The sequence below is a fragment of the Heterodontus francisci genome, chromosome 8 (genome assembly GCF_036365525.1).
Source record: "Heterodontus francisci isolate sHetFra1 chromosome 8, sHetFra1.hap1, whole genome shotgun sequence".
NCBI lineage: Eukaryota > Metazoa > Chordata > Chondrichthyes > Heterodontiformes > Heterodontidae > Heterodontus > Heterodontus francisci.
In genome coordinates, this window is record NC_090378.1 from 54,626,448 (window position 1) to 54,640,868 (window position 14,421).

Here is a 14,421-nt window from a genome sequence, read left to right on the forward strand (position 1 = left end):
CCTAGTGGTGGTAGGGAAATATAGGGACATGTGGGGATGTGGTAGGAATATGGAATTAGTGTAGGATTAGTATAAATGGGTGGTTGATGGTCAGCACAGACTCGGTGGGCCGAAGGGCCTGTTTCAGTGCTGTATCTCTAAATAAATAAATAAAAATAAATAAACCCGCCACAAGGACTGGTTTGAGACTTACTCAGCTGAGATGAGTCATTGGAGTCATATCGGTCATTGATGCAAAAAACAAAGCCTACATGACGCGCAACATAAACCCAACAGCTAAGACAGTGCATGACCTGAAAGTAGCCAAGACCGCCCTGCAAAGGAGAGGGAGATACTACACAAACAAACACTAGATCAACTTATGCCCAGAAATCCAAACAGCATGTGACAAAGGAAATCTACAAGCTATGTACGAAGGAATCAAGAGGGCGCTTGGCCCTGCCATCATCAAAGTTGCTCCCCTGAAGCCAGCAAATGGTGAAGTACTCACTGACAGAAGAAAACAGATGTCCCGCTGGGCTGAACACTACTGTGAGCTGTACTTCTGTGAGTCGGACATCTCCCAGTCTGTGCTCGCATTCTCCCGAAACTTCCTGTCATGGATGAGTTAGATGAAGAACCCTCATCACTGGAGCTCGAGAAGGCCATAGACCACCTAGTAACACAAGGGCACCAGGCAAGTATGGAATCCCAGGCGAACTGCTCAAGCACAGAAAGTCCCATCTATTGCCACATCTTTATGACCTTCCCCTTCTCTGCTGGAAAGTAGGCTCTCTTCCACAGGAGATGCATGATGCCAAAATCATCACACAAAACAAAAACAAAGGCAACAGAGCAGATTGCAACGATTACAGGGATATCTCACTCCTTAGTGTCATGGAGAAGGCCTTTGCTTGGGTCATACTTAAAAGACTCCATTCATTTGCAGACCCAGTGTACCTGGAAGCGCAGTGTGGTTTCCGTGCCAGCAGATCTATTGCAGATATGTTCTTCTCCAAACGCAAGCTGCAAGAGATGTCAAGGGAATACAGTGTACCCCTTTACCTTACTCTTGCAGATCTCACTAAGGCATTCGACACTGTCAGCAGAGCAGAGCTCTACAAGATTTTGCAGAAAATTGGCTGTCCACCGAAGCTCCTCAGTCTCATCCGCTTCTTCCATGACAACATGCATTGAACTGTATAGTTTGATGGCCCCACTTCCAACAGTTTTGGAGTGAAAAATTGAGTGAAATAGGGTTGTGTCCTAGCCCCCACTCTGTTTGGCATCTTCACCATGCTCCTGACCTTTGCCTTCCCTGCAGATATGGAAGGAGTCTACTTGCACACTAGGTCAGATGGCAAGCTCTACAATTTATCAAGACTGAAAGCAAAGACATAAACATTTCACGTCCTAATCAGAGAACGCCTCTATGCTGATGATGCTGCGTTGTCGCTCACACGGATGCTCAGCGACAAAGACTCATGGACTGTCTCTCATGTGCCTGTTATTTGTTCTCCTTGACTATAAGCATCAAGAAAATTGTGACATGGGACAAGGTATTGCATCTCCACCCCTGATCACACTAAATAACACCCCACTGGAAGTGGTTAGCAAATTCTGCTACCTTGGGTTCACGGTGACAGACAATCTGTCCCTTGATGCAGGGCTTGATACACATATAGGGAAAGCAGCGACCACCTTTGGGCAACTTGCAAAACCCACAAGGAATAACACCAAGCTGACCCTTAGGACCAAGCTGATGGTTTATTAAGCCTGTAGTCTCTGCACCTTGCTGTACGGCTGTGAAACATGGGCGCCTTACAGTTATCAGGAAAAAAGCCCAATAATTTCCATCTTCGCTGTCTGTGGCGCATTATGGGTATATCCTGGCAAGACAAAATCACAAATGTGGCAGTTCTCTCAAAGGCAGAGATCCCAAATATGTTGGCACTAATCAAACAGAGGCTTTGGTGGATCAGACAATCTGCAGGATGGAAGACCGTTGCCGGGGCCAGAAGACCAGTGGGGCGCTCAAAACTCCACTTCAAGGATGCTTGTACGTGTGACATGAAGGTCCTAAATGTCGACTATTGCACTTGGGAGTCACTAGCTGGCGAAAGAGGGAAATGGCGACACATCCTATGGACTGGTGTGCACTACCAGGATGACCAGTTGCTGCAGCAGCTAGGTAACAGGCACCATCGTCAAAAACAATGACTCATAGCTTCATGTGCAGCATTTGTGGCAGAACCTGCCTCTCAAGGATTGGCCTTCATATCCATCGACAAAGGTGCACCAAGAGAAGATACCCCACTTAAATGGGGTGTTTGCTGTGGGTCCATCATCTTTCGTAGATGGAAAGATATCTATTTTCCAATCCCAATTCTTGATCTGAATAACCTAGTTTTGAGAATAGGAGACAGATAGGAAAAGAACTGAAATATTTTAGAGAAAACAATAATAACTGATCTGGTTATCTTAAAGTATATAAAGCTATTGAACATAATAAAAACATTAAATAAGCCCTGTGTCCATTCATATTGCACTCTAATTATATGTATGAATTGATTTCAATTATCTGAGATTACTTTGAACTTTACTTTACAAATTATTACCAATCCATTTCTTGCATCTTATCATTATTTCACACATATACTTTGATTTAGAAGCTTCTTGTTTCTCATCCCTAGCTTTTACCCAAATATTCTGAGGCTCCATCATAGAATCATAAGAGTTATACAGCACAGAAACAGGCCCTTCAGCCCATCATGTCTGTGCCAGCCATCAAGCACCTATCTATTCTAATTCCATTTTCCAGCACTTGGCCCATAGCCTTATGTGCTATGGCGTTTCAAATGCTCATCTAAATACGTTCCCGATTCCAACCACCTTCTGAGTGAAAACATTTTTCCTCAAATCCCCTCTAAACCTCCTGCCACTAACTTTAAATCTATGCCCCCTGGTTATTGACCCCTCTGCTAAGGGAAAACGTTTCTTCCTATCCAACTTATCAATGCTCCTTATAATTTTGTATACCTCAATCATGTCCCCCCTCAGCCTTCTCTGCTCTAAGGAAAAAAACCGTAGCCTTTTCAGTCTCTCTTCATAGCTGAAATGCTCTAGCCCAGGCAACATCCTGGTGAATCTCTGTTTTTACTGCATGGTTATTCTTGATTGATATTCTGATGAGAGGTCACAGAACTGAAACATTAAATCCATTGCTCTCTCTCCACAGATGCTGCCTGACCGTCTAAGTATTTCTAGCATTTTCTGTCTGGGTCAAGACAACAACTGAAGAAAACCTACTCTTCACAAATCGCGCCGCTATTGGTTTCTACTGACAATTGCCCAGCGATGACAATTGCATCACTTCCTTGTGTAGCGTCACGCTGTGGCCCGGCACCATGACAACGCGATAACACTGGCATTCCATTGGCGGCTGCTTCTACACTTTTGAATCGTTGCCTCAAGCTGGTAAAAAAAATCGCTCAATCAAGTTCTCTAATTGGGAGAAATGCCGAAGAAAGTTCTGAGATTAACGGTGCACCTGAAAATCCAAGCGGTGGGTATCAAAAGCTGGCGATAGGTTTTATTAATGGGGGCGATCAACGGCAGCGTTTCGGCCTGCCGTGGCAGGCGGTGATGGTGATTGACGTGCGGCGGACCAATAGGAGACTTGAGAAACGGCCGTCCTTTGTTGGGATTTGCGAGAATTTCTCTGCTTGATCCAATGACGGGGTCGGGGGGAATGGGGCGGGGAACAGTTGCCAAAAAATCAATAGGCCGTTTTACTGCGGCATTGTTCCCACTTGGAATATGTCGTCTAATTTTACTCCCCTGCTCACCCGTTATATATTTTATTATATTGAGCTTTTCCAGATGTAGCTCATTTCACAGAATCAATGGAGTTTGTATAGCATAAGGCATATTAATTGAGGACCAAGGATTAAAAATAAAGTCGAACTATATTTTGAATGGTTCTGATGAAAGGTCAGAGACCTGAAACGTTAACTCCGCTTCTCTCTCCACAGATGCTGCCAGACCTGCCGAGTATTTCCAGCACTTTCTGTTTTTATTATATATTTCGAATGGGATGGGTGGAAAACTGGGTGATGTGGAAGAGCAGAGGGCTTTTGGGGGCTCAGATCCTCAAACATTAAACTATTGGGTTCTGCTGTCATCTGATAAAACAGCTCACTATTCCAGAATCCTCTTGGAATGCAAAGATAACCCCCAGCTTCTTTTTGCTACTGATAACCATCTTATTAAACATCTCTTCCCTGTCCCATCCACCCTTAGCTCCAGCAATAATTGTGCGGAGCTCATGGACTTCTTTGTCACTAAGATAGCTGCCTCCCTTCCACTAGCCCACCTATTCCTATAATGCTACCCCCTGCCCTAACCCTGAACTCTCAGCTTTCTTGAGTTTCTCTCCTATTTTTTATCATGCCCTCTTTGATATTTTGTCCATCAGACCACTTCCTGTTCCCTTAATCCTATTCCCACTAAAATGCTGATCACCTGTTTCTATGTTAGCTGATTTTTAAAATTCATTTATGGGATGTGGGCGTCGCTGGCCAGGCCAGCATTTATTGCCCATCCCTAATCGCGCTTGAGAAGGTGGTGGTGAGCTTCCTTCTTGAAGTGCTGCAGTCCATGTGGGGTAGGTACACCGACAGTGCTGTTCAGAAGGGAGTTCCAGGATGTTGACCCAGTGACAGAGAAGGGAACTGCAATATAGTTCCACGTCAGGATGGTGTGTGACTTGGAGGGGAACTTGCAGGTGGTGGTGTTCCCATCCATTTGCTGCCCTTGTCCTTCTAGTTGGTAGAGGTCATGGGTTTGGAAGGTGCTGTCTAAGGAGTCTTGATGCATTGCTGCAGTGTATCTTGTAGATGGTACACACTGCTGCCACTGTGCGTCGGTGGTGGAAGGAGTGAATGCTTGTGGATAGGGTGCCAATCAAGCTGTCTGCTTTGTCCGGGATGGTGTCAAGCTTCTTGAGTGTTGTTGGCACTGCACCCATCCAGATAAGTGGAGAGTATTTCATCACACTCCTGACTTGTGCCTTGTAGATGGTGGACAGGCTTTGGGGAGTCATGAGGTGAGTTACTTGCCACAGAATTCCTAGCCTCTGACCTGCTCTTGTAGCCACGGTATTTATATGGGTACTCCAGTGCAGTTTCTGGTCATTGGTAGCCCTTAGGATGTTGATAGTGGGGGATTCAGCGATAGTATTGCCATTGAACATCAAGGGGAGATGGTTAGACTCTCTCTTGTTGGAGATGAGCTTTGCCTGGCACTTGTGTGCCACTTATCAGCACAAACCTGGATATTGTCCAAGCCTTGCTGCATTTCTACACGGACTGCTTCAGTATCTGAGGAGTTGCGAATGATGCTGAACATTGTGCAATCATCAGCGAACATCCCCACTTCTGACCTTATGATTGAAGGAAGGTTATTGATGAAGCAGCTGAAGATGGTTGGGCCTCGGACACTACCCTGAGGAACTCCTGCAGTGATGTCCTGGAACTCAGATGATTGACCTCCAGCAACCACAACCATCTCCCTTTGCGCTAGGTATGACTCCAACCAGCGGAGAATTTTCCCCCTGATTCCCATTGACTCCAGTTTTGCTAGGGCTCCTTGATGCCATACTTGGTCAAATGCTGCTTTGATGTCAAGGGCACTCACTCTCACTTCATCTCTTGAGTTCAGCTCTTTTGTCCATGTTTGAACCAGGAGCAGAGTGGCCCAGGCGGAATCCAAACTGAGCGTCACTGAGCAGGTTATTGCTAAGCAAGTGCTGTTTGTTGGCACTGTTGATGACACCTTCCATCACTTTACTGATGATTGAGAGTAGGCTGATGGGACAGTAACTCGCCGGGTTGGTCTTGTCCTGCTTTTTGTGTATGGGACATACCTGGGCAATTTTCCACATTGCAGGGTAGATGCCAGTGTTGTAGCTGTACTGGAACAGCTTGGCTCGGGGTGCGGCAAGTTCTGGAGCACAGGTCTTCAGTACTATTGCCGGAATATTGCCAGGGCCCATAGCCTTTGCAGTATCCAGTGCCTTCAGTCATTTCTTGATATCACACGGAGTGAATCGAATTGACTGAAGTCTGGCATCTGTGATGCTGGGGACTGCAGGAGGAGACCGAGATGGATCATCAACTCGGCACTTCTGGCTGAATATTATTGCAAATGCTTCTGCCTTATCTTTTGCACTGATGTGCTGGGCTCCCCCATCATTGAGGAGCCACCTCCTCCAGTTATTTGTTTAATTGTCCACCACCATTCATGGCTGGATGTGGCAGGACTTGTGAGCACTTCTCTCTCTTCATATGTTGTGCCTCTCACCATAACTCTGCCGTCATCACCCCTCTCAAGCAAACAACCCTTGACCCCACTGCCCTTCCAAACTACTATCCCATCTCCAGCCTCCCTTTCCTCTCTAAAATCATTGAACGTATTCTCATCACCCAAATCCATTCCCATCTTTCACGGAACTCCCGATTGAATCTCTCCAATCAGCTTTCAGCCCCGCCACAGAACCGAAACAGCTCTTAGCAAAGTCACAAATGACATCCTCTGTGACTGTGACAAAGGTAAACTTTTCCCTCCTCATTCTTCTCGACCTGTCTGCAGCCTTTGACACAGTTGACTACACCATCATCCTCCAACGCCTCTCCACTGTCGTCCAGCTGGGTGAGACTGCTGTCACCTGGATTGATTCATGGCAATTTAATTGTAGCCAGAATCACTTGCAATGGCTTCTCTTCCTGTGCCCCAAGGAGTTATCCTTGGCCCCCCCTCCTATTTCTCATCTGCATGTTGCCCATCAGCGACATCATCTGAAAGCACGGTGTTGGTTTTCTCATGTGTACTCACAATACTCAGCTCTACTTCATCACCACTTCTCTCGACTTCTCCATTGTTACTGTTATCAGACTGCTTATCCAACATCCACTCCTGGATGAGCAGAAATTTCCTCCAATTAAATATTGGGAAGACTGAAGCTGTTGTTTTGGGTCTCCATTCTAAACTAGCTATCGATTCCATCCCTTTCCCTGGCAATACATTTGACACCGTGCATGTTGCATAATTTCCCAATGTAGACTTCCTGCATCATAAGCATATACTGTTTGTAGAAATTGGTTTGTGAGTTGATGTAGAAGTTTTGTCCCCTCATTCTACGAGGAATTGTGAGAAGCTTTATTTCAGGCAAGTCTTGTGTTTAAAATATTAACACCTGTGAATGCTGCATCTTTTGATTAGTAGTACATTTGGATTCATTGGACAGAAGACCAACAAAAATTATTTATCAAGAATATATAAATTTCTCAGTGGAAAGGTTAAGAGAATCTAACCTTGTTTTTTCATGTGATTTAAACCCAGCATGAGGAGATGTTTGAATTATTTCATTGGCAATTGTCCATTGTCAATCACTGCAACCAATTCTTCTCTTAATTTTGTGTGAAATCTGGCTAAAAACAATCATTCTCTTCTGAACCACATTTGGGCTTAAGGATAATCTTATTCTATAAAAATTTGGTAACTGGCAAGTGTGAACTTCTAACCATTTATGAATTCATTTTTGCTTGTTTATGGAAATTTATGTTTCGTAAAGACTGTATAAATCAGCAATCTTGTTAATGGTCACTGAATGCTTTAAGGCAGGAGCATATAGACAAAAGTTGCCTGACAATGGGAAAAGCAGCGTGGGGTGAGTTGGGGGTTGGACCTTGGTGGATGGCACAAAATAGGTTGTGGCTGAGTTGTGACGGAGCTTGACATATGGGAGGGCATGAAGGCTAAAATTGCATTATTGTCAAATTGAATGTCAGTTAATGTTGGTAATGGTATGACATTTTATTTTTCTATGCCAGCATTTTGATCTTTTTTATTTGAAATAATTTATTTTAGGTTACATGCCCTGGAGTGTTCCTACCTGAAAAGAATGATGTCTATGTCAGTGTATGTATGTTAGGAAAATTCCAGAAAACCAAGTTTCTCCCTTCTGTCTTTCCATTGACCTTCAATGACAAAATGAAGATTGAAAAGGTACAAAATGTCTTCTAGTTCAAGCATTTTCTAAATAGAGAAATAAAGTTCCAAACATTGGAAATATAAATGCTGGAACTGCACAGAAGATCATATAGCATTTGAAGGAGAAATGACAGGTTCAGAAGTAATCATTTCTGATAAAAGATCTCCAACTGAACTGTTAAACCTGCCTTTTCTCTTTCCGATGCGAATGGTCCCATTGCGAAATTGGAGTATTTTCTGTTTTTATTTTGGTATTTTTACACTGTAAAGAATCTAACTCTTTTTAGCAGTTCATCTTTGTAAAATTTAGTTCCTAATTTACATACCAGTCATTATACTTGAAAGTAATTCAGTGTAAGTGAAGAAATTTGGGACATTTCAGAGAGATCTGAAAAGACACTATGTATTCTACATTCACGTTGTTCTAGTGTCACACTAGTGCCTCAAACTCTGATGACATTCCAGAAATGTATTCAGGATTGACTGTAATCTCCAGGTTAAGTAGAAACAGAGACGGAGGATAATTTGGCCAGGGCACATGGATATAATTCAGTGCTCATTGTGAAATCCAACTCTTGTCTTTATATTTCCATTAAAAAATCCACACTCACATTGATACTGGCCACTGCCAATGTTATGCTATTATGTATTATTGTGTGCATATTCCATTATAGTACCCTATATAGTGCATGTTATTCCTGTAGGTAGCATTATGTATGAAGTTTTCACTGTTAAGAGTGTCACATTGTGTTTGTCACAGATTCAGCTATGTCTCATGTAACACACAATAGATAGCATTGGCCTGATTTTTCTCAATTTTTTTTTCTTTTAACATATTCAATTAAATACTTCTAATGATTTTGATCTGCTCCTCTTTCTGAAAAAAGTATTTACCAAATTAAACTCTCTGTCCCAATTTAATTTTTCTCAAACTGATTTTTTTCCTCACAAGTATGTAATTTTAAATGTAATTATCAGCTTTGAAATAAGATTTTTTTTTTGTATTTATTAATACATTCCTTCTCTTTATGTCTTGGCCTCTCAGCTCTTTAACTGCATTAGCAAGGCACCACTTGGGCCACATTGGCACCAATTTTACTGAAACTGAAGTAAGTGTATAGTGAAGTTTTTCCTTCCTCTGTTATCTCCTGCTGGCTGCAGCCAGGCCTCCCAATATTGTGTCTCTCAGTAACTGCCTCAAAATGCGGTTGTCATTGTTTACCCTCGCCCCACCCCTTAAGGTGCGCACTTGGCCATGGTCCAGCCACAACCTCCAATGTAGGTGCCTCTCACCCTTTTAATTGGTCTGTTTGGGCCCACTTTGAATACTGCTCCCATGGGCAAAATAAGTTGTTCCTGCTAGTGGCCCACTCACCCTATCAGGCAACTCATGAAGTCTGCCCTGGTCCATAAGTTCCCCCCCCCAAAAAAATTCATGAAAGGGTTGATATAAAAGTTAGCAATACATTTGATTTTTAGAGAACAGTATTACTAACTGAAGGTTATTTTTGTAAATTTTTAGTCGATATGTTGATAGCTGTATAATTGGCATTGATAAAGTGCACAAAAAACAGCTTAAATATAGCATGGGAAACTCAAGTAGATATGTGCAAATGCATTGGAAGCTACATATATTAATACACAGGGCCCTGTTCTTTGTTGACAGAAAGAGCATGTACACACATTGCGCCTGTTTCAGCTGAGCAAAATAAGTGACAGCCGTCCGCTGGTTCATTCCTCAGGGAAATGCCTTGACTAATCAGAGTCAAGCTGCCTGGTTTAAATATCAAACAAAGCTTGGCAGTTAACTATCAGTCACTGTAAACTGATGCATTCTCCATGGCAACGGCTCTTCCAATCAGAGTTCACTTACCAACCAATCAGCACTCTCTTCTCATGCAGTATAAGTTGTTATTTTCCCCTACGCTGGTTATTCTTGCATATTGTCTTGATGAGTGCAAGACGAAAAGCTTCGACAACATGTCTCTATTCTCAGCAATTCTCAAGTTCTGTTTAAATGACTAAATATAAAATTACTCCTTCAGGGGCAGTGAGGCTGTTTAGCAGTAATTATGAACTTAGTGCGCCATTAAAAACCCAGTTACACGTCATTCGACAAGGGGTAACTTTTTCAAGGGTTTTTTTTTACAGTAAGACTGAGTGTAAGATCAGTAGTTCTTGTCAGTTCAATAATTTCTAATTGTTTACCTTTTGGGAAGCCCTCAACTGTGCACCCTCTGGAGAAGCATAGAATCATGAAAGCAACTTCTGGATTTCCGGGCTGGATTTTGTACTCAGGGTGGGGCTCCCGGCACCAGGCCAAAAAGGTGGGAGGCTGGGGGGCGCCCCACTACTGCCTTCTCCCACCCCCCCAACAGGAGCAATCCTCCGGTCTTTTGGTGTCAAAGTTTTAGGAGGCGGAATCCCCGTCCCTTGAAAGACTTTAAAGGGATGGGGATCCCGCCTCCAAGAGCTGCCGGCCAATCACAGGGCCGGCAGCTTAGCAATATCGGCAGCGCTACTGGGAGCGGTGGCCACTGCTGGTACTGCACAGGCCTCAAACCCAGGCCGAGTGCTGGAACCCTGGGGAAGAGGTAGGTGAAGACGGGGTTGCAGGGCCCAGTTCGGAATGTCCCGGCGAGATGAGTGGGTGGTGTTGTGGTTCAGTGGGAAGGGGATCCCGGGGGTGAATTGGTTCCAGGTGGGATCCTCCGTGGGCCACAAATTGCCCATGGAGGAGGGACCCCCCCCCCCCCCACCAACCCTACAGGGAGGGCGCCTCATTTTACAATGCGTCCTCCCCGCACAGTGGAGCCGCCCCTCCTCCCCCCCACCCCACTGCTGGTAAGATCTCAGCGGTGGCAGGAAGAGGCCCTTAACAGGCCACTTATGGGCCTCAATTTGCCTCTGGGCAGGAAGGCTGTCGTCAGCCTATCCCGACCCTGGGAAGATTGCTGAGCGACGGCGAAGCCACGGGCTCTCCATCCCGCTGCCTCCCCGCCACCTGCTGCGATTCTCCTTCCACCCCACCCTCGCCTCCAATCCTGCTTTTGGGGGGGGGGGGGGCTGTAAAATTCCAGCCTCCTTGTTTAACTCCGCATTCTAGAAGGCGCTTTCAGTTTCAGAGGAGTATTGACAGTGAAAGATGACAGTTTCGTTATTACTACCATAAAATCCAGGCCAAAGCATTACAAGTCTTGTCTATTGCATGCATTTCCTGTTTTTCACACTTACTTCCTGTGTCATAATGTTGACATATCTGAGCATGACTTTTAACTGTAAGGTTTGTATACTTCTATCGTACTTATCTTTCAGTACTCCCAAGGCTAGCTAGCATTATTGCTCCTCTCAGCTGTGTCTTTGAAATCTGTGCCTCCAGATGGTATTGCTGGTGTATTTTAGTTACAGTTTGAAATTTGTTTTAACTTCAACTGGGATCCTATTCCCTGCAGGTAAGTTTTTAAACTTAATTTATTTTGTTTTTCTTTCCTACTGCCATCAGGTAAGTTTTATTTAAACTTCAAATAATTTTATACTTGGTCACCTTGCTCTTGCTGTCCACTTCCTTTGTCCTGGACGTTGCCTATCATTGTAGAGCCTTGGCATCAAGTCGCTCAGTCAGGCCACTGGCTGTCTGCCCTCCCTTTCTCCCAATGCTAACATGCTGCCCACCTTTAGGCTGCTTTGCTCGTGTTCTGGTGCTGGCATCCTGCTTAGGCTTCTGGTAACTTACTTTCACCTTCTCTCCCACAGCCAGTTCCTGATGTTGGCCCACCATCCTGTCTCCTTCTGTTGTGTTGCATTCATGAAGCTGTAAGCACTTTGGAAAGAAATTGCAAAACCCTAAGATGGGAAGAGGCATTGAGTTTGGGACTGATTGCAAGTTTAGGGAAGGGGAATAGATCTGAACATAAAAGGAAGGAGTGAGGAGGAAACAATGGGGATTGACAGAAGGTTGAAGGAAGGCAGCTGAAGGGGAGGGGCCTGTGAGGTTTTGAAGCAGTAGAGGATAGGAGCTAGCACATGAGAGTAAGGGAGAAGGGGCAGATAGGTGGTGAAATGATAAAATGATGTGGTAGTGGAGGTAATACAAGCAAATAGAGTCACAGAGTCATTTATGGCACAGAAGGAGGCCATTCGGTTCATCGAGTCTATGACAGCTCTCCATGCAGCTATGCTGTCAGTCACACTCCCTGGCTTGATCCCCGTAGCCCTGCAAGTCTATTTCTCTCAGGTGGCCATCCAACTTCCTCTTGAAGTCATTGAGTGTCTTCACTTCCACCACCCTTGTGGGCAGAGAGTTCCAGGTCATTACGACCCACTGCATAAAAAAGTGCTTCCTCATATTCAAATGGGTCAGAGAGATACAAGATGTTCAGTGAGGAGAAAGAATGCAGTTGAGCATTAGGAAATCGGTGTTGGTTGGAGAAGGGTTTGGGATGAGTGGTTGCGAGGTGACAGTACCATGATCGGCAGGTATAGCGGGTAAGTGAGTCTTGTTGGGGAGGTGGTGTGAAAAGGAACACAAAAGGGGAAGAGTTAGGGCAGGAGACAACGTATTATATTGCATGAGTGCAAGTCAGGCAAGAGGCTGGAAGACAATGCCTTTTCTGTTCCTTTCTATTGTCACTCCTTCACGGTTTTTTCCGCTGTTGCTTTGCCACAACCTTCACTCAACCATAACCTTCCTGCAGTCCTGGTCAGATCCTTCCCTTCCACCTCTGACTTGTGATTCATGCCCAGATACCTCACTATACATTACATTTGTGATCAAAAACTCGCTTTGTAACCCAAACAAAATCCACAGCGTAGACCAAATTTTCCCCTAGTGCTACACTTTGCCTTCAATTTGCTGGGCTGTGACTTGTCTGGACCCTGTTTTCCATGCCCCACGTGCAACTGTAAAATTATGGCTGATGTCCATTGCACTCTCTTATCACTGATGCACCACCTGAAAGGCAAGAAGAAGAGAAGCAAAAGAGAAACAAAAAGAAAATGGCAGAAGGAAGTATGGGAAACAGAAAGTAGGACATAGAGAAGCAACAGCACAATGTTGACAGAGATAGATAAGAAACATACAGTATGCTCCAACTTCAAAGGGTGTCAGCTGTGGCTTCGTGGTCGTGCTCTTCTCTCTCAGTCAGATGATTGTGGATCTAAGTCATACTCCAGGACTTGAGAGCTCAAAAATTAAGGCTGACACTCCAGTACAGTACTGAGGGAATGCTGTCGGAGGTGTTGTCTTTCAGATGAGACATTAAACTGAGGCCCCGTAGAATCATAGAAATTTACAGCATAGAATCAGACAATTTGGCCCATTGTGGCTGCGCCGGCCAACAGGTAGTCATCCAGCCTAATCCTACTTTTCCAGCTCTTGATCTGTAGCCTTGTAGGTTACGGCCCTTCAAGTGCCTATCCAAGTACTTTTTAAATGATATGAGGGTTTCTGCCTTCACCACTCTTTCAGGCAGTGAGTTCCAGATCCCCACCACAGGATCACTGAATCGTTACAGCAGAAGGAGGCCATTCGGCCCATCATGTCCACACTGGCTTTCTGAAAGAGCAACTCCCTCAGTTCCAATCCCCTGCCTTCTCCCCATAACCCTGCACATTCTTCCTTTTCATCTAACTGTCTTATTCCCTTTTGAATGCTTCAATTGAACCTACCTCCACCACATTTTCAGGCAGCGCATTCCAGACCTTAACCACTCACTGCGTGAAAAAGTTGTCACTTTTGCTTCTCTTACCAAATACTTTAAATTTGTGTCCTCTCATTCTCAATCCTTTCACAAGTGGGAACAGTTTCTCTCTATCTACTCTGTCCAGACCCCTCATGATTTTGAATATGTTTATCAAATCACCTCTCAGCCTTCTCTTCTCCAAGGAAAACAGTCTTAACTTCTCCAATCTATCTTCAAAACTGAAAGTTCTCGTCCCTGGAACCATTCTCGTGAATCTTTTCTGTACTCTCTCCAATGCCCTCACGTCTTTCCTCAAGTGCGGCACCCAGAATTGGACGCAATACTCCAGCTGAGGCTGAGCTAGTGTCTTATACAAGTTCAACATAACTTCCTTACTCTTGTACTCAATGTCCCTATTAATAAAGCCCCTATTAATAAAGCCCAGGATACTGTATGCTTTTACCGATTAGGCACACTACAGCCTGCCGGACTGAACATTGAGTTCAATAATTTCAGAGCATGACGGGCCCCCCATTTTACTTTTATTTTTAGTTATTTTTTCTTTTTCCTTTTTAAAAATTTTTTTTGTCTTAATTTTATTTTATTTCATCTTAGTTTGTTCAGTTTGCTTACCCACTTTTTTCATGCTTGTACTTGTGGCTGTTCAATTTTCAGTCCGTTAACACCCTTTCTGTACTGATGCTTTGAC

At 44.3% G+C, this 14,421-nt stretch overlaps 1 protein-coding gene across 10 annotated transcripts in view; it reads left to right on the forward strand.

The window, feature by feature from the left end:
* The first annotated feature begins 3,379 nt into the window (after positions 1-3,379).
* Positions 3,380-14,421, forward strand: part of spata6 (spermatogenesis associated 6) — a 150,018-nt gene continuing 138,976 nt past the window's right edge. For 6 of the 10 annotated variants that reach the window (XR_010975507.1, XM_068037161.1, XM_068037159.1 and 3 more), the window contains exons 1-2: positions 3,386-3,544; positions 7,909-8,046. Coding sequence is in view for 7 of the 10 variants with exons in the window: in XM_068037161.1 (XP_067893262.1) it covers positions 3,497-3,544; positions 7,909-8,046 (186 nt within the window). In the remaining 3 variants the exon portion in view is untranslated. Of the gene's footprint in view, positions 3,545-7,908; positions 8,047-11,272; positions 11,315-11,398; positions 11,484-14,421 lie in introns of those variants that run through there. The other 4 variants (XM_068037157.1, XM_068037164.1, XM_068037162.1 and 1 more) reach the window with 4 other exon arrangements.